Source organism: Cebus imitator, unplaced genomic scaffold (genome assembly GCF_001604975.1).
Source record: "Cebus imitator isolate Cc_AM_T3 unplaced genomic scaffold, Cebus_imitator-1.0 Scaffold130, whole genome shotgun sequence".
In the NCBI taxonomy this organism is placed as follows: Eukaryota; Metazoa; Chordata; class Mammalia; order Primates; family Cebidae; genus Cebus; species Cebus imitator.
In genome coordinates, this window is record NW_016107445.1 from 4,110,739 (window position 1) to 4,130,236 (window position 19,498).

Consider the following 19,498-nt stretch of genomic DNA (forward strand, 5'->3'; position numbering starts at 1 on the left):
CCCCTGGGTTCAGGCAATTCTCCTGCCTCAGCCTCCTGAGTAGCTGGGATTACAGACATGCGCCACCATGCCCAGCTAATTTTTGTATTTTTAGTAGAGACGGGGTTCCACCATGTTGACCAGGATGGTCTTGATCTCTTGACCTCGTGATCCACCCGCCTCGGCCTCCCAAAGTGCTGGGATTACAGGCGTGAGCCACCACGCCCGGCTCATTTTAAAACTTTTTTCTTTCTATATGATGAGAAAATAATGTTTATTTTCACACCAAAGCCATACTCAACTTGTCCTTTAAAATTAGATTACAGAGAATTGAACATTGTTGAATATTTTTCTTGATGTCCTAAGGCAGGAGTCAGGAAACTTTTCTGCAAAGGGCCAAATATTAAATACTTTTAGCTTTGTGGGCCAAACAGTTTCTGTGACAGAAGCTCTATGCCATTGTAGTGTGGCAATACATATAGACATTATGTAAACGAATGGGTGTGACTACATCCCCGTAACACTTAATTTATGAAAACAGACTGTAGTTTTCATAAAAGCTGACAGACTAATGCCAGCTCTAGAGAAATCAAAGCCTTGAGCCTAGAGATGTCCTGTGGTATTCTGATACTTCTGGAGTGAAACTATTTTATAATACCCCTTTATGTTTTTTCTATTATACAAGAAAACTTTTACCTACTTTTCATATTCAGCCATTTTTCTATGTAAAAAGTAATTAAAATATACGAAATATATTTAATATAATATCAATATATATTTAATATATATAAATATACATTTATCAGCATTTTCTTTCATCTCTTTTTAAAGAAACAGCAAACATTTATCTCTGTTGCTGAAATAGGCTATATTTAGGAATGCTTTTTAGCAGTCACATGGAACATGTTACAGATTTTGGCGTGATAACTCTATCAGTACAGACATTTTGACATATGTGCTAATTGGGATAGAAATAAGAACCCAAATAGGATATTATTATTTTTCAAATTAATTGAATTGTACTTTAGAATATTTGTGACAGCATAGTCACGTTTTCCTTAATAGTTGTACTTTTTGTTCATTAAATGAAAACCCCCTATTGAAATTGCCTGTTAATAACTGAAATGAAAATGCCCTTGTTCAGTCTCCTACAAAAAACATAAAAGGGGTTGGTAACACAATAAAATCCGTATTTACTTAATTATCTTTTATAACATTATAGTCATTGAGGATCACCTTTTCACTCTGTCATCATCCGCAACAAAACATGACCTGTCAGAGTGTTGTGCTCTGCAGGATGAGCATCTGCCCACCCCCTCTGCACATGGTGTGTACCCCAGCTTTCCATGTAAGAGTTCAGTGCTTAGCACATTCAAAATCAAGTGACTGTAAAGATAACTTTCCAGTTCGTTTTAGTTATTAATAAGAGGATTATTGGGGACATGTTCCACAAATATCTTAAGGTGTTAAGAAACATGGTAGTTCTTTTTTTTTCTTAAGGATTCTTAATTTGGATGCTTTTTAAAAGATTTTTCTTTTGTTGTTATTATACTTTAATTTCTGGGATCCATATGCAGAACATGCAGGTTTGTTACACAGGTATACACGTGCTTTGGTGATTTGCTGCACCCATCAACCCATCATCTACATTAAGTATTTCTTCTAATACTTCCCTCCCCTAGCTCTCCATCCCCTGACAGGCCCCAGTGTGTGATGTTCCCCTCCCTGTGTCCATGTGTTCTCATTGTTTGGTTTCCACTTATGAGTAATGTGGTGTTTGATTTTCCGTTCCTGTGTTAGTTTGCTGAGAATCATGGTTTCCAGCTTCATCCATGTCCTTGCAAAGGACATAAACTCATTCTTTTTTATTGCTGCATAGTATTCCATGGTATATATGTGCCACATTTTCTTTATCCAATCTATGATTGATGAGCACTTGGGTTGGTTCCAAGTCCTTGCTATTGTGAATAGTGTGGCAGTAAACATATGTGTGCATGTGTCTTTATAGTAGAATGATTTATAATCCCTTGGGCATATACCCAGTAATGGGATTGCTGGGTGAAATGGTATTTCTGGTTCTAGATCCTTGAGGAATTGCCACACTGTCTTCCACGATCATTAAACTAATTTACACTCCTACCAACAGTGTAAAAGCATTCTATTTCTCCACATCCCCTTCAGCATCTGTTGTTTCCTGACTTTTTAATGATTGACATTCTAACTGGTGTGAGATGGTATCTCATTGTGATTTTGATTTGCATTTCTCTAATGACCAGTGATGATGAGCTTTTTTTCATATGTTTGTTGGACGCATAAATGTCTTCTTTTGAGAAGCGTCTGTTCATATCCTTTGCCCACTTTGTGTTGGGGTTGTTTGTTTTTTTCTTGTATATTTGTTTAAGTTCTTTGTAGATTCTGGATATTAGCCCTTTGTCAGATGGATAGATTGCAAAAATTTTCTCCGATTCTGTATGTTGTCTATTCACTCTGATGATAGTTTTTTTTACGCTGTGCAAAAGCTCTTCAGTTAAATTAGATCCCATTTGTCAATTTTGACTTTTGTTGCCATTGCTTTTGGTGTTTTAATCATGAAGTCTTTGCCCATGCCTATGTCCTGAATGTGATGGTTCTTAATAATGAACTCAGTTTATACATCTTAGAAAATATAGAAAAAAAGCAATTCTGAATTTTTTCAAAATGACCATAATTCCAGCTTAAATTTACTTTTCTTAATTAGTCTCTTCAGTAATAGCAAATTAGTGATTAAAGAGGAAAACTAAATCATAGAATTAAAATATTTGAGCACCTTTACATTTTACATGAGTGCTTATGTAAATCATTGACATAATAATAAGTTATTCTTACTGTCCTCTACTATAAGCCTAGGTTAACAGTTTTTTTTCCTGAGATCTGCTCAGACTGATAGGCTAGCAGTTTTTAATGCTTTATATATTTGAAAGGATTAGAGTTAATACCTCAGAATTAGATTACTTTCTTGTCCCAGTCATAATTCATCTGTAGGTGTTACGAGAGGGGCTTACCTTCTAGGGATTTCCATTTAATCCCTGAACAAACTCAGTTGTTCAGCCAATTGGGAAGAAAGGAAAGAGGGAGAACGGCTGTTGGAGAATTGTGGGACAGTGCTAGCCGTAGGAAGTCTATGTAGTCATTAAAAAGAATGGATCATATTGAAATATCATGAGTACCTTATAAATGCCACTTTGAAAGGAAGGAAAAAAACTACAAAAACACAAACTCACTGGCCCCTCTAGTGGAAAAATTATTAAACATCATTAAATAAATTCCTCGGCATACTCATCTTGGAGGAAGCTACATAATGTTGAGTGTGTCAAAACCACCTCATCCACACTGCAGGTCAGGACAGCCTTGTGGTTTCACATTTGAAGTGCTTTTTATTTCTCTCTGTGAAACATAAAGGATGCCTGTCCCCATCAGCTGTCCCAGGGTTCTCCGTTTTAGCTACTGTGGACATTGAGCACTGATCTTTTGAGGTGTGCCCTGGAGCCTCTGTAACTTTTGTATATAAGGCATAGTCAGCATTTTGTCAGATCATGACATGTATTTTACATATGGTGAACATCATCCAGCCATTTACCCATGATCTAGGTAAGAAAGCAAAAGAAAACAAAACAGCAAATTATATCAAAAGAGACCTAAGTCATTACAGTCTACAGTAATGCATACCAAAATACTAGCATCACTTACTTTTAGGGATTGAGATTTGGTGAGGAAAGGGAATGAAGGAAACTTTGCCTTTTATTTATATGTTCCTGTATTTTTTTAAGTTTTCACAATGAACCACTTTTTACCTTGATAAATAGAAATAAACACATCTTAGGCAGCCTGGGCCCAATTCCAGACCTACTAAATCAGAATCTCAAGAAATCAGGGCATAGGCAACTATCTTTATGAAAATCTACAGAGATGATTCTGATACACTGCCAGGTTTGAGAATCACAGATTACATTTACTATCTCAAGACATGCTTTATTTTGAGGATATAGCATTTGTATATTTTCTGTATTCTTTCATTTCTATAACAAAACTCTAATGGTTTTTGAAGAAAAAAACATCAATATTACATCAAAAAACAATGTTAGTAAGATGTACATAATTAATGACATGTCTCATATTGACATTCTGTCATACCCACTACCTCAGAGTTGAAGTTTCAGTTTTTGTTTTGACGGAGTTCCTCCACAAACATCATTATAGAGGTGCGGAATCTTTGTGAAACTGCTCTGTAAAAAGTGGGCCAGGCACAGTGGCTCTTTCCTGTAATCCCAGTACTTTCGGAGGCTGAGACAGGAGGGTCACTTGAGCCCAAGAGTTAAAGACCAGCCTGGATGACAGAATGATTCCTCATCTCTACAAATAATTTAAAATTAGCTGGGCATGATAGTGCATGCCTCTGGTACCAGCTACTTAGGAGGCTGAGGTGGAATAATCACTTGAGCCTGGGTGATTGAGGCTGCAGTGAGCCATGATTGTGCCACTGTAGTCTGACCTGGGCAACAGAGTAAAGTCCTGTCTCAGAAAAAATAAGTAAAGCTTTTCTTTCTTCAAAAAAAAAAAAAAAAAAAAAAAAAAGTATCCATATATTTTTAATTTTAATTTTTTCTTTATGAAATTTTTATAAAATTTACTCCATTTTTAAAAATACTGTAAAACTTTGTTTTCAAAAAGACAGTTGTTTTTTAATTGGTAGAGACAGAAGGTAGCAATTAATATCAATGCAGTTTGACCTTTAAAATTGTCTCTAAAATATCTGGCACCTATCAACCAGTAGAATATATTATATATTTCATATCTAAATTGCTGCACTAAGAATTTAAAAACTAAAGATTAAATTATTTTCTGAAATAAAGATTTGCTTTAGTTTAAACAAATAAGAAAACTTTTTTAATTTTAACAAATGTATAGAAACTAATACCATGTACTACATAATTTGAATATAATATATAGTTTGAAGCAACTACTTGTTCTTACTCTTTATTCAACACATACCTTTCTAGATATTCTGTAATAAAAGTATTTATCAAGATTGCCTAAACCTTTTAATACAGAGGGCTTTTTTTTTCTTTTCTTTTGAGTTAAAGAAGTTTTACATTAATATGTATTTCTTTTGAGTATATTAAAGTGAGCTGTTTAATTATAGCCATAAAAATTAGTTCACTTTACATTGCTTTGCTCATTCTTTGTCTTTTAAAGTGCCATGTAATTTTCATGCTGAATAAAGGCTATTTATTGCAATTCTACTAATTTATTTTTAAAAAGAACAGAATAAATTTTGATGCTGCATTGCATGATTAAGACTTTCTGCATATAATTCACATTACTGTCTTGAGCATGAATTCAAAGATTTTAGATGGCCTTATTTTGATGTGCTTTCAAAGTTAATATAAAATATCTAAGTATATTTCAGCACTAAATTGCATGATAATATTTTTCTGCGTATAGTTTATATTATTTTCTTGAGTGTAGATACAAAGATTAATCACATATCCTAAGATGGAAGGTACTGTTTTGGAGTTCTTTCAAGGTAAAGTATGTTACAACATAAAATATTTAAGTGTATTTATTTTTGGTGGCGAAATTTAAAACTGTAGATTATAAATGTATAACTGTTATATACTGTGGTACTTCCAATCATGCACTTTAAATATTGCATTTCTTCATAAGTTTCATCTGTTAATAGTTCAAATGCAAGTCAAATTAACCCATGAGGGATCTATCGATTCAGCAAAGTTTTGAAGTAGGTATTGCAGAAAATAAGATACACTACTGTGAGCTGATTGATTTCCTACTAATTGAAGTGCACACTCAGTTTGGGATAGGGATCCAGGGCGACTGTTAGTCTATATGGCACCTTGTGCAAAGCAGAAAAGCATGTCCATTCTTTTTTGATGGACACAGATCTGTACTGGGGTGGATGGCTTGGTGAGCAGAATGCTCGGTAGATTTTAATCCCCACTTGGTGAGGTGCCAAGTAATAGCTTTGAGATATCATTATTCTGCATGTAACACAGCCTTTCCACCTTTCCCATAAACATTTCAACAAGTTATCCTCAGAAACGTGAAAGGCAGTCACCATGGCTCCCCATGCTTAGGCTGGGACTAGGGTTGAACTTCCAAACATAGTGGGTAAGTGCCTTCTTTATTTCAAGAACCAACTTACTGGGAAGAGAATGGCTCTACCAGTTACAAATCAGGGTTCACAAATGCCTATTTTTGTATCTGTTACCCTTTTATGGTTTACTTTTTCATTCTAGGCTGTCTTTAATATTTATTCTGCTTTTCATTGCATAAAATGGTGAGAAGTCACGTGGTATAATTTATCTTACAGCTGTGGCTGTGACATTCTCTTTAAAATTTATTTATTTATTTTGAGACAGAGTTTTGCTCTTGTTGCCCAGGCGGGAGTGCAGTGGCGTGATCTCAGCTCACTACAACCTCTGCCTCCTGGGTTTAAATGATTCTCCTGCCTCAGCCTCCTGAGTAGCTGGGATTACAGATGTGCGCCACCATGCCCAGCTAATATTTTGTATTTTTAGTAGAGACAGGGTTTCATCATGTTGGCCAGGCTGGCCTTGAATTCCTGACCTCAGGTGATCCACCCACTTTGGCCTCCCAAAGTACAGGGATTACAGGCGCGAGCCACGGCGCCGGGCTGCTGTGATATTCTTACGTGCATTTCACATTTGCAGGATTTATTTCAATCTGTAAATCATGGGTGCTACTGCCATTTAGAGGTATAAGGGGTTGCATATCCGGAATCAAAGGGTTGTTCCACCTTGGCTCCAAAACTTTAACCTCTGAAACCTTAGGTTTTTATAGAAATTAATAAGCGAAATTCTTAAAGTTTGAACAAGTAGAGTCACTTCTTTGGAAATACATTAAGACAGATTAAACCTAGATTGTATCGTTTCTCACCAGTGCTTGACTATTTCAATAAAGCCATATGCTAACCTTTATAACTAACTCTGTTTTATAAGTTTGTCCAGAACCATTCTGGAAGGCTAATTATCACCCTAAGCTCACTACAGTCTGTGACTATTCCTGCTGCTTTTTAAAGGGATATGGTGGATTGCTTTGGACCTTTCCTTTTTCCAGTTCTTTCCTCCTTTCTTGTTTTGTATGTCTGATGATTCCCCACACTTTCTCTTTCTTTCCCAGATACCTTTCTTTGTGAGACATGTGAGGCAACTTATTTCTGCCTTCCATGAATCAAAAGAGAGTCTTTCCCATTTACAAAAACCTATTTTAAAGTTTCCTCTTCTCATTGGCTTTTTTGGCCATAGATACTCTTTTACCAGTATATAAAAGCATAGAGTGATTTATGTTGCTTATGGAACACATTTTACAACTTTGTATCTGGTTCTCCTAAGTTCCTCTTAGATTTAGACTTCTTTTAGAATACAGTTATATAATTTTAAGTTACTCTATCCTGTGTATGAGAATAGGAAAAGGTCAGTTAAATGGTTTTATCAAATGCATATATGAACATGTATAATATATACATATACATGTGTTTTATATTTTTATTCTTACCAAAATACTTAATTCTAAGTATATTAAGACATATGGAAGTAATACAGACACATTAAGGCTGATGTCTGTTTTCAAAAGGAGTGACAAATCAGCTTTCCATAGTGAAAGAAAAGTACCTGACATTATTATTATGACTGAATAAAAGATTGTGGGATGTTTGAGACATTTTAAAAACTTAAAGGTTTTCAAGACCTTTGAGTTAAATAAAAAATAAAAAAATTTACATAAGGATTGTAAATTATAAACTGATACATCTTTTAAATAGTAGGTTTTTAATTCTCAAATAATCTTAGCTAACATTTGTTGAATGCTTAACTACATGCCTGAGTCTGTTCAAAGTGAACTATATGTAGTTAACATAGCCTGGTAATGTGTTGATACTAACAAGTGACAGAGCTAGGATTTTAACTCAAAGCTCACAGTCCTAACTATTTTACTTTGCTACTTTACAAATAAATGGTTTAACTATTCATACTCTTTATTTGAAGTGACTACAACGTAATGAATATGTTAGTTTTCTTGTGTTTTTATTTCATAGTACAAATTTTTATTGCAACATAACGTAGGTATTCATTGTATTCTAAATGTGAGCTGCAATCTTCTTTAGACAGTCTATAAACAATATAACTAAACTGTCTATTTTCAGAATAATTACAGAAAGTAAAATTTTAAATGGTGATATTAAATACTTATTTGTATGATATATTTTAAGTGGAAACGTTAAGGCAATTATTTTACTATCATTAATGTCCTTAAAATGCTTTTCTTCCTTTGATGGGTGTTTGTGAATCATCTCTTCTATTTATTCTTCATTGTGTACTGTTCTGGGGCATAGATTTCCTTGCTGAAACAGAATCTGGAGATACAGCTTTCCCAGTCTCAGACTTCTTTGCAGCAACTGCAAGCCCAGTTTACACAAGAACGACAGCGACTTACACAAGAGCTTGAAGAATTAGAGGGGCAACATCAGCAAAGACAGAAATCATTAAAAGAAGCACATGTCCTTGCATTTCAAACTATGGAGGAGGAAAAGGAAAAGGAGCAAAGAGTAAGTTTTATGTGACATATGTTCAAATGTAATCCAATAATCTAATAATAATTAGTCTTCAAATTTTTAAGATTTTTTTTTCTATTTTTTGAGACAGGGTCTCGCTGTGTCACCCAGGCTGAGGTGCAGTTTCACTGCAGTCTCCACCTCCTAGACTGGTGATTTTCCCACCTGTGTGTTGAGTGGCTGGGACTACAAGTGCACACCACCATGCCTGGATAATTTTTAAATTTTTTTGTAGAGGTGGTCTCACAATGTTGCCCAGGCTGGTCTTGAATCTGGAGCTCAAGTAATCTTTCCACCTTATCGTCCCAAATTGCTGGGATTACAGATGTGAACCACTGTGCCTAGGCCATTCAATATATAGACAGAATACATCGAATCATACTGGTTTCATGATGATTCATTTATTCTACTGAAATGACCCTAATGACTTTTTTCAAATGTTGATTATCTTATATCTAGTTTTCCTGAAAATGAACTAAAAACATTTTCTATTTCTTAAATAATAACTGAGTTTTAGAAACTATTTTCTATTTTGTTTGTGTTTTCCTTCCTATATTCTAGCGTAATAATTTGAATTTGTTTGTCCTATTCTAGGCTCTTGAAAATCATTTACAACAGAAGCATTCTGCAGAGCTTCAATCATTAAAAGATGCACACAGAGAGTCAATGGAGGGCTTCCGGATAGAAATGGAACAGGAACTTCAGACTCTTCGGTTTGAGTTAGAAGATGAAGGAAAGGCTATGCTTGGTACTTGGAAAAGATTACAGTCTTGTCATATTCACATGTACATTCTTAACATTTTTAAAATTTAACATAAAATCAAGTTTTATTTTATAATTTTGAAACATCTAGTTGAATATCTTAGTGTACTGCCTATTTTATTTGAAGTTACCAGATGGAGAGGCAAGTAAGATGGATTAGAATAGGCAGGACACAAACAGTAAAGTGAGTTCCCCTTAGCTCTCTCTGTACTCCAGCTATGCAAGCAACACCACTGGTACTTTGATCTGTCCTCTTTGGATTATGTGGAGTCAGGACATCGAGGTGTTCCAGAAATCAGTCACTGCCCAATAGAAAGGCACATGGAGCCACATGTCCTTAGACTACATAGTCATATGGTTTTTTCCACTTCATGATTTTGTTTTAATGAGAAAAGCCAGGATTAGGTCTGACTTTTCTGTTGAGGCATATACCTCAAAATTTATTTGAGATTTTTACCTATGAGGTGTTCACATCATTACTTTTTATAGGTAGATAAGTTGAGTTTTGAAGAAAAACCGGATATATATTTAAAGATTTGTTTTTGGTTTTGTTTTTTAATTCAATAACTTTTTATTCTTACCATCTTATTTTTCTTTCTGTTTGCCTTTATTCCAAATTTTCCTAATATTTTTAACATATTGTCATGCTTCAGTGGCACATGCTTTCCAAGTCATTATTTGGAGCAAAGAAGACTGAAATGTTAACTATATTTTGGGCCTCACAGGGAAAGCCATCTGACTCTGTTTCTCATCTATAATGTTGCTGGGAACCCCAGACCAAGCCGTTAAAGTTCTCCTCTCCTTCCTTTAAAAGCCACTATGATGGTTAGCATGAAAATCAAGTGTAGACATTTGTCAAAGATTTGTGAAAAACGTAGTCATGTGCTAGAGACTGCTGAACAACGAGAATTAAAAAATGAACTACTGCCCTGTCTTTGCACAGGGATTATAGTCAAATGTAGAGTTGGCTTTTATAGAAATGTGGCCAAAAGGGAATATACATGTTCCACCGCTTTGTGAAGACAGGCGAAAACAGTCCAAGTGTTGGAACTATTGTGGTTTAGTCCATTGAAACATGGTCCACTAAACATAATTTAAATATGCCTTTGTTGGCCAGGTGTGGTGGCTCATGCCTGTAATCCCAGCACTTTGGGAAGCCAAGGCATGTGGATCACCTGTGGTCAGGAGTTTGAGACCAGCCTGACCAACATGGTGAAACTCTGTCTCTAGTAAAAATAGAAAATTAGCCAGGCATGGTGTTGCGTACCTGTAATCCCAGCTACTTTGGAGGCTGAGGCAGGAGAGTCGCTTGAAGCTGGTGGGTGGAGGTTGCAGTGAGCCAAGATCATGCCATTGCATTGCAGTGTGGGCAACAGGAGCAAAACTCCAACTCAAAATAAATAAATAAATAAATAAATAAGTCTTTGTTGACAAAAGTTTTGGGTCTTTAAAAAAATTTTATTTTGAAATAATTGTAGATTCACATGCTGTTTTAAGAAATAATATAAAGACATCTCGTTAACCAGTCCCCCCAACACCTTGCAAAACTATGGTACAGTATCACAACTGGCATGGCAAAGATACTGTCAAGATTCAGAACATTTCCATCACCATGAAGATGCCTCATGTTGTCATTTATTACCACACCTGTCTTTTCAGTCCTCACCTCCTAAAACACCTGACAACCATTACCTTGTTCATTTCTGTAATTTTGTCAGGTTAAGAATGCTCTAATTTGGGGCTGGGCATGGTGGCTCACACCTGTAATCCCAGCACTTTGGGAGGCCAAGGCAGGAGGATCACAAGATCAAGAGTTCCAGACCATCTTGGCCAATATGGTGAAACCCCGTCTCTATTTTTAAAATACAAAAATTAGCTGGGTGTGGTGGCATCTGCCTGTAGTCTCGGCTACTCAGGAGGCTGAGACGGGAGAATCGCATGAACCTAGGAGTCAGAGGTTGCAGTGAATTGAAATTGTGCCATTGCACTCCAGCCTGTAACACAGTGAGACTCTATCTCAAAAAGAAGGAAAAAAAGAAAAAAGAATGCTCTAATTCTACACATGGAATCATACAATAATTAACTTTTTTGGGGAGAAGGGATAGAGTCTCACTCTGTCGCCCAGGCTAGGAGTGCAGTGATAATCTCAGCTCACTGCAACCTCTGCCTCCCAGGTTCAAGCGATCCTCCTGTCTCAGCCTCCTAAGTAGTTGGGACTATAAGCGTGTGCTGTCACCCCCAGCTAATTTTTGTATTTTTTGTAGGCAGAGTTTCGCCATGTTGCACAAGCTGGTCTTGAACTCCAGGCCTCAAATGATCTGTGGGTCTCAGCCTTCCAAAGTGCTGGGATTACAGGTGTGAACCACCACGCCCAGTAGTATTTAGCATGTAGAGGTTCGCCTTTTTTCACTCAGCATGATTCTCTGAAGTCATCCAGGCTACTGTGTTTATCAATAGTTTGTTTCTTTTTATTGCCAAGTAGTATTCTATGGTATTGTTCCACCATAGTTTGTTTTACCCGTTAAAGATCACCTGAACTTTTAGTTCTTAGCTGTTACAAATAAAGCTGCTATAAACATTCATATACAAATTTCATATAAACATAAGTTTTTATTTCTCTGGGAAAGTGCCCAGAAGTGCGGTTGCTGGGTCATATGGCAGTTGCATGTGTAGTTTGACAACAAACTGTCAAACGTTTTCTAGAGTGACTATACCATTTTACATCCCTATTAGCATTATATAAATTTTGCTCACATCCTCACCAACATCCTCACATAAATCATCTTTGGTCTCGAACTCCTGACTTCAGGTGATCCACCTGCTTCATCCTCCCAAAGTGTTGAGATTACAGGTGTGAACCACCATGCCCGGCTGACTCTTTTTCTTTCACTGCCACATCCTGTCACTCCCTCTTCTTAAACATTTCTTTTATTTGTTTCCTTTTCTTTAGTCCTCTGCCATACTTAGATTTTGGCTGTATCATTTCTTGCCTGGATTATTGCCATATCCTTGCATATCTCCTTTCCTGCAGTACATTCTCTAGACTCCAGTCATGGTAAACTTTGTAATGCTCAAATCTCACCATATGACAACCCACTTCAAATCTTTCAGTGATTCCCCATGTCCTACCTTAGTGTGTGTCATGGTTTCCTGCCGAAGAAGCCCTTAACACCAGGGGAAACAACTTAGGCTTTACACGGTGGTCTCAAGAGAAGACCTGAATTGGCTAGCTACAAGCACAACTTGTCTTTGAAGTCTCATGTTTTCACTTAATATTTATAAATGTGTATTTTACTCACTTAAATCTCTGTTTATGTAATATATAATTAGTGGATTTTCCAAAAATCTTAAAGTAAAATTCATGTTTCAGAAGATGATCATGTGCATTCTCGCAAGTTCCTTCATGCATACCACCACACGTATCGCAGTTTGAGAACTGTGAGCCTTAGGTTAAAATGAAAATCATTTTGTTCTAAAACTTTCTCCCTCTAGATTCCATTTTCTTTCCAGTATGACCATGTGCACTGTGGCCTCCTGCCATACCAACCCTCTTAGAGTTCGCCAGACAGGTTCTTTCTGCTTTTACATATGATACCCCTTCTTCCTGAATGCATTTTCCTTCTCTACTTGGAGAACTCTGACCCTGTCTTTCAAACAGTTACTGTGACAATTCCCTTCCCCAGTTTCCCTTTCCTAGAAAATTTGGGTTCTTGCATTACCGTGCTTTTATCATACCTAATAGTTGTCATCTCTGATATCCTACTTAGTTTTCTGGCATAATGTCTTCCCCTCAACCCTATGCAATTATGAAGATTCTGTCATACTTTATTCTCTCTTAGAATAGTGCCTGGCATTCAGTAAATGTTTATAGACTGTATGAAATAATCCTAAACTCAAATGAAGATGGTGACCTTTAGATCACTAAAAACATTGACCAACCAGGCTCCTTTAGGGATATTATTGAAGAATTTTTATTTGGGTGAGAAGTTGCCTCCTAAATATTTGTTATGGTACTATTAAACTCTGAAATTTTATTCTTTCTGTCGCCCAGGCTGGAGTGCAATGGTGTGACCTTGGCTCACTACAATGTCTGCCTCCCGGATTCACGCACTTCTTCTGTCTTAGCCTCCTGAGTAGCTGGGATTACAGGCGCCCGCCACCACACCCAGCTAATTTTTTGTATTTTTAGTAGAGATGAGTTTCACCATGTTGGCCAGGCTGATCTTGAACTCCTGACCTCAGGTGATCCAACTGCCTCGGCCTCCCAAAGTGCTGGGATTGCAGGCGTGAGCCACCGCCCCGGCCGAATTCTATTACTCTAATAGTGAAAGAGATGAGTTAAAAATACATCATCTTCGCCAGGCGCAGTGGCTCACACCTGTAATCCCAGCACTTTGGGAGGCCGAGGTGGGTGGATCACGAGGTCAAGAGATCGAGACCATCCTGGTCAAAATGGTGAAACCCCATCTCTACTAAAACTACAAAAAATTAGCTGGGCATGGTGGCGCATGCCTGTAATCCCAGCTACTCAGGAGGCTGAGGCAGGAGAATTGCCTGAACCCAGGAGGCGGAGGTTGCGGTGAGCCGAGATCGCGCCATTGCACTCCAGCCTGGGCAACAAGAGCGAAACTCCGACTCAAAAAAAAAAAAAAATACATCATCTTCATTAGCACTTTACCTACATACTGAAAGCATGTGGACACAGTGGCTCATGGCTGTAATCCCAGCACTTTGGGAGGCAAAGGAGGGTGGATTATGAGGTCAGGAGTTCAAGTCCAGCGTGACCAACATGGTGAAATCCTGTCTTTACTAAAAATACAAAAATTGGCTGGGTGTGGTGGCATGTGTCTGTAATCCCAACTACTCAGGAAGCTGAGGGAGAAGAATCACTTGAACCGGGTAGGCGGAGTTTGCAGTGAGTTGAGATCATGCCACTGAACTCCAGCCTGGGCAACAGAGTGAGACTCTGTCTCAAAACAAAACCAAAACCTTGATCCACCCAGACATTTGAAATTTTTTATATCCTTATCAAAGCTAGATTAACTTTACATTCATGATAGTATATTGTAGTCTACAATATTTAAATTTATGATAGTTCATAATCTAGTAGTAATTTAATGAACATATACAAGTGTTCTAATTTTTAAAATAATATATTTTGACTTCAATAATTTTCATCTAAAGTATTGATAATATTTTTTACATGTGCCAAGCTTATTTTTTTTGCCTTGCAATTCCAGCTTCCTTGCGCTCAGAACTCAACCATCAACATGCAGCTGCAATTGATTTGTTACGGCATAATCATCATCAAGAATTGGCAGCTGCTAAAATGGAATTAGAGAGAAGCATAGACATCAGCAGAAGACAGGTAAGTAGGAGTATTCTGTACTCTGATTTCTTAAATGTGAATAGATTGAATGTTCATAATTTTCTGAAAATTATTTTGTAATAACTCTTATTTTCACTAGTGATCACATTCTGTTTATGTTGAAGAGCTTTATTTTATTTTTTTATTTATTCAAGACTGGGTCTCACTTTGTCACTGAGGCTGGAGTGGAGTGGCATGATCACAGAAAGGAGCTTAACTGTCAGATAACTGCTAGAGCAGCACTAAACGAAGTCTGCTTTCTAAGCCATAGGATGTATGTGCTTTAGGAGGGCCTCTTATAGATGCACATTCTTTTTAGATTATAGGCAATGGTGCCACAATTATTCTTCAAAATCATATAAAACTTACTGAGAATGTAAGAGCCCTGTGTTCTAGTCTCAACTCAGCCACTGATTATAAATCATCTTTGGGTGTTGGTTTTCTCATCCAAAATGAGAGAGATGTCTTTGATCTTTTGGGTTCCTTACAACCTGATGTCATTGAAGCTATATTCATATACATACTTCTTATATGTATGGAAAGAGGAGAGGCCTTGAGGTTTTCTCATTTCAGCAGTTTGCTCTTGAAGAAGCAATGTCAGAGTGATTACATTTGACACTCCAGTATGTCATTTTCTTCCCCACAGATGAACACAGAAATCAAATATGTAGAAAACTTCTAAAAAGTACTTGTTTTTTACAGAGTAAGGAGCACATGTGTAGAATAACAGATTTACAAGACGAATTAAGACACAGAGAGCATCACATCTCTGAACTGGATAAGGAGGTTCAGCACCTTCATGAGAATATAAGTGCCCTAACCAAAGAACTGGAATTTAAGGGGAAAGAAATTCTCAGAATACGAAGTGAATCTAACCAACAGATGAGGTATGCCATTAGTTACAACAGAAAGAATATGCAATGTGATCTGAAAAACTGTTGTGCTGAAATTTCGTAATCTATGCCTATTTTTGTGACTAGACTGCCTTTCTAGTAAAATATTGAAGACCACTTTTTACTTTATTTGATGACTATATTATAATGTAGAACACAGATGAAATGTTTATATCCTGAATGATGTATTCATTGGAAATTGTATATAATTAACTGAAATCTTTTTAAAATGTTATTTGAAAAAGCATTAAAGGAGACAACTTTAACAAAGCTGGAAGTTTATAGCAGAAAGTAAGTAGCTTAATTTAGGCTATTTACATTAATTTTCTGTATATTATACCAAAAACCGTTTCAAATCTGGTAGAATAATAGAAAGTTTTGAAAGCTTGACTTCAGAATAACATTTTCTTAACTAAAAATAAACAGGTTGCATGAACAAGATTTAAACAAGAGGCTTGAAAAAGAGTTGGATGTCATGACAGCAGACCACCTCAGAGAGAAAAATATCATGCGGGCAAATTTTAATCAGACTAGCGAGCTACTCAAGAAAATAAATGCAGCTTTACAAGTGTCGTAAGTTATGTGAGAAAATTCATATGTGGATAATAAATTTAGGACTGCTAAGTTTAATCTCAAATTAGCTGTATTTTGACTCTAATAAAAAGGATACTTTAAAAAGAAAATTTTAGTGCTATGTTACAGATGGTAATTCCAGTGCTATATGTTCTTTAATTAGGATGAGCCAGTCAAATGATGTTTTATCAACTGAGACTGCAACAGTTCTGCTAGAACAGTACTTACCTAAAGAATGTCCCTTATAATCATGAACTATCATGCCATGGTGAAAACTGAAACTATGGCTATTATATGTTATCTAAAAAGAATATATAGTGAACAATAGGACTGTTATGATCCTATATACACACTAATAATGTATATTTTGCAAAAATATCAAAATATTTTAACAAATACCAACTTTTAATAGTAATGGCTCCCTCAAAAGAATGGATTAAGAGGTACTGGAGATGAGAAAGAGCAGACTTTCTTTTTATGTACTCTACTTACGTATTGTTTAAATTTCTACAACAAGCATTTAATCGTCTTATGATTTTAAAAATCAATAAAGGAAAAACATTACAAATAAAGTTACTACTTATATATAGTAACTATGATATCGTTAAAACCAAAATTTGTAATTCTTAATGTTCTTTGAAAACATTTAATAACTCCTTTCCTAGATACTTATGATACTTATAAACTGATATAGCTAATACAGTTTCTACTCAGTCCATCTCTGTGGCCTAAACCCTGGTCCAACATAAGTTATTTCAGAATTAATCTACTCTAAGCTGCTGCTAATAATTTTTTCACCTTTAGTCTTTCCTCTTCCAATCAAATATATATATCCACATACTTCATTAAAGTCACAGTTAGTGACTAATCCCGTTTTCCTTCATGTCAAAGTCAAATGTAAACTTGTAGCTCCCATGTGCCTTATTCCACATCATGCAACATCAACCCTTATTCCTTATTCCATCTACTGTCTTTTTATCAGCCTAGTGGATTTTCTTGGTTCCCTGTGTTGTCCTCTACAGTCTAGAGTAACCTCCTTTGTTGTTACTGTTTAAGTATTATCCTCAAATCTAAAAATTATTTTCTTTTATGTCATTTATGTGACCAATTTAGTCGCACAGTAAAGATTGTTACATACATAGGTACCACCACCATACATACATAGACACACACATATTCACTTAAGCCACAGCAGAAAAAGGTCCCCAGTGGTTATTTACTTGAGTATGCTCTGAGATGAGTTTCTCTTTCTGATGGACATATTCAGAATCTTCATGTTAGTTAAGGACCCTACAAATGTTTCATGAATGAATTTTATGATTCTTTCCCCATCATATTTACCACTTTTTGAAGCTGCCTTTAAATGGTGAGGAAACTTGTGTTACTCCCCTGATCACTCTGATTTTGGTGTTTGCTGTTGTTAAATCCTTTTGGGCCTCATAACCTCATACTTTTACAGAAATGATGTACAATAGACCTCAGTTCCTTGGCTATCATTTTTTCCTGGCCTCAGAGTTATTCATCAGAGACTGAAATTTTGGCATCCCCTAATTGATTCTCTGAAAAATCATGGTCACATAAAGAATAACATCAGTCTGTCTGTGTGTCCTGTCTCCTTAGGAACATTAATTTACAAAGAGTAATGGTGTGTCCTTGTTTTTGCTTTACTCTGTCACATATGGTTTTGCATATTATAAATCTTCAGTAGGTAGCAAATAACTTAGTTTTTTGTTTTATGATCATTTTTAATAATTGAAGAATTACCTTTGAGTAAAATATCTGCTTTTCTAGACCCTCCTTTCATTTTATGCTTCCAGTTGGGTCCATGCTAACCAACCATGCTTCTTTTTTCACCAGAAACCTACTGCCAGCATGTAATTACCCTCTAGCTTTAGGTGTTTACTCCTTTAATTAAAAACAAACACATATCAAATTTATTTTCGACCAGCACTGTCCAATAGATTGTGATAATGAAAATATTTTGTATCCACTCTGTCCAGGTTAGTAGCTTTTACCCAAAAATGGCTACTGAACACGAACTATGGTTAGCATAACTGAAGGAACTGAATTTTTAAATTTCATTTAATTTTAATTAATTTAAATGTAAATAGCCATATGCAGACTAATGGCCACAATGTTAGAAAGCATAGTTTTAGATAATTGGTTGTTTCTGTTCCATATCTTTAAATGCAGCCTGCTTGGATCTGCTGAATGGTTTGGATTTAGGCAGGTAGTTAGCAGGGAGAGTTGGTTCCAACTTATGAAGCTGTGGGAAACAATATATGAATTGTTCCCACCCTGTTCCAAAGGACTAGGGGATTCTATTGAGCTCCTTATCAACTGCACCTTGGCTTTAAAACTTCGAAATCAGAAGAGTCTTGTGGATTCCTAGAAGGTGTTGGTGGTGGAAGCTCAAGGGACATAGTGTAGTCTGGCAGGCCAAAGCATGCTGCTGAGGAAGCTTTGGGGCAGCTGCAGCTTCTTGCTTCTGCTTCTGCCCCAAATCCTGTTGGACTCTCCTCCTAGAGAGGGAAGGGTGGGGCAACACATGTAAAGGATGGAAAATACCCCATAAATCTGGAGAGAGATCCAAGATGGCTGATCACTAGCAGCTCGGGATTGCAGCTCCCACTGAAAGAGCAGAGAACGAGAGGATGCCACACTTTCAGATCAATTTTTGTTGCTCACGCACCAGGAGATTCCCAGCGGAGGAGCCCCACGTGTCACCAGCGCGACTCTTGAGGCTGGTGAGGCGGTTTTGCCGCTGCCTCGGTGTGGCGGTTCTTGGTGCAGAGTCAGAAAAGCACCATCAATCTTAAAGCCGCTGTTTTGGCCGGCGTAGTGGGTTGCTCAGATTCTAGCACCGGGAATCAACAAGTTGGACGTCCATTCAGAAACCCGACTATAAAGACGGTAATTATAGAGACCACAGATGGATAAATTTATAACGAAGGGAAGAAAACAGCCTAAAAAGGCTGAGAATACCCAAAATCAGAATGCCTCTCCCTCTACAGGGGATCACAGTTCCTCATCAGCAACAAAACAAGACCTGATGGAGAAAGACTGTGTTCCATTAGCAGAAGCTGGCTTTAAAAAGTGGATGATAAGAAACTTCTGGGAATTAAAAGAACTTGTTCTAACCGAATGCAAAGAAACTAAGAACTTTGAAAAAAGGTTTGACGAAACGTTAACAATAACACACAATTTAGAGAGGAATATAAGTGAATTAATGGAGCTGAAAAATACAACACGAGAACTTAGCGAACTATGCACAAGTTTTAACAGCCGAATTGATCA

At 36.6% G+C, this 19,498-nt stretch overlaps 1 protein-coding gene across 15 annotated transcripts in view; it reads left to right on the forward strand.

Moving 5' to 3' along the window:
- The window catches only part of FAM184A (family with sequence similarity 184 member A), a 124,125-nt gene that overhangs the window by 88,373 nt on the left and 16,254 nt on the right, over nucleotides 1-19,498 (forward strand). For 11 of the 15 annotated variants that reach the window (XR_001828834.2, XR_001828835.2, XR_001828833.2 and 8 more), the window contains 5 exons: nucleotides 8,387-8,599; nucleotides 9,200-9,353; nucleotides 14,608-14,735; nucleotides 15,438-15,622; nucleotides 16,055-16,201. Coding sequence is in view for 12 of the 15 variants with exons in the window: in XM_037742946.1 (XP_037598874.1) it covers nucleotides 8,387-8,599; nucleotides 9,200-9,353; nucleotides 14,608-14,735; nucleotides 15,438-15,622; nucleotides 16,055-16,201 (827 nt within the window). In the remaining 3 variants the exon portion in view is untranslated. The remainder of the gene's footprint in view (nucleotides 1-8,386; nucleotides 8,600-9,199; nucleotides 9,354-14,607; nucleotides 14,736-15,437; nucleotides 15,623-16,054; nucleotides 16,202-19,498) is intronic. The other 4 variants (XM_017541058.2, XM_017541063.2, XM_017541060.2 and 1 more) reach the window with 1 other exon arrangement.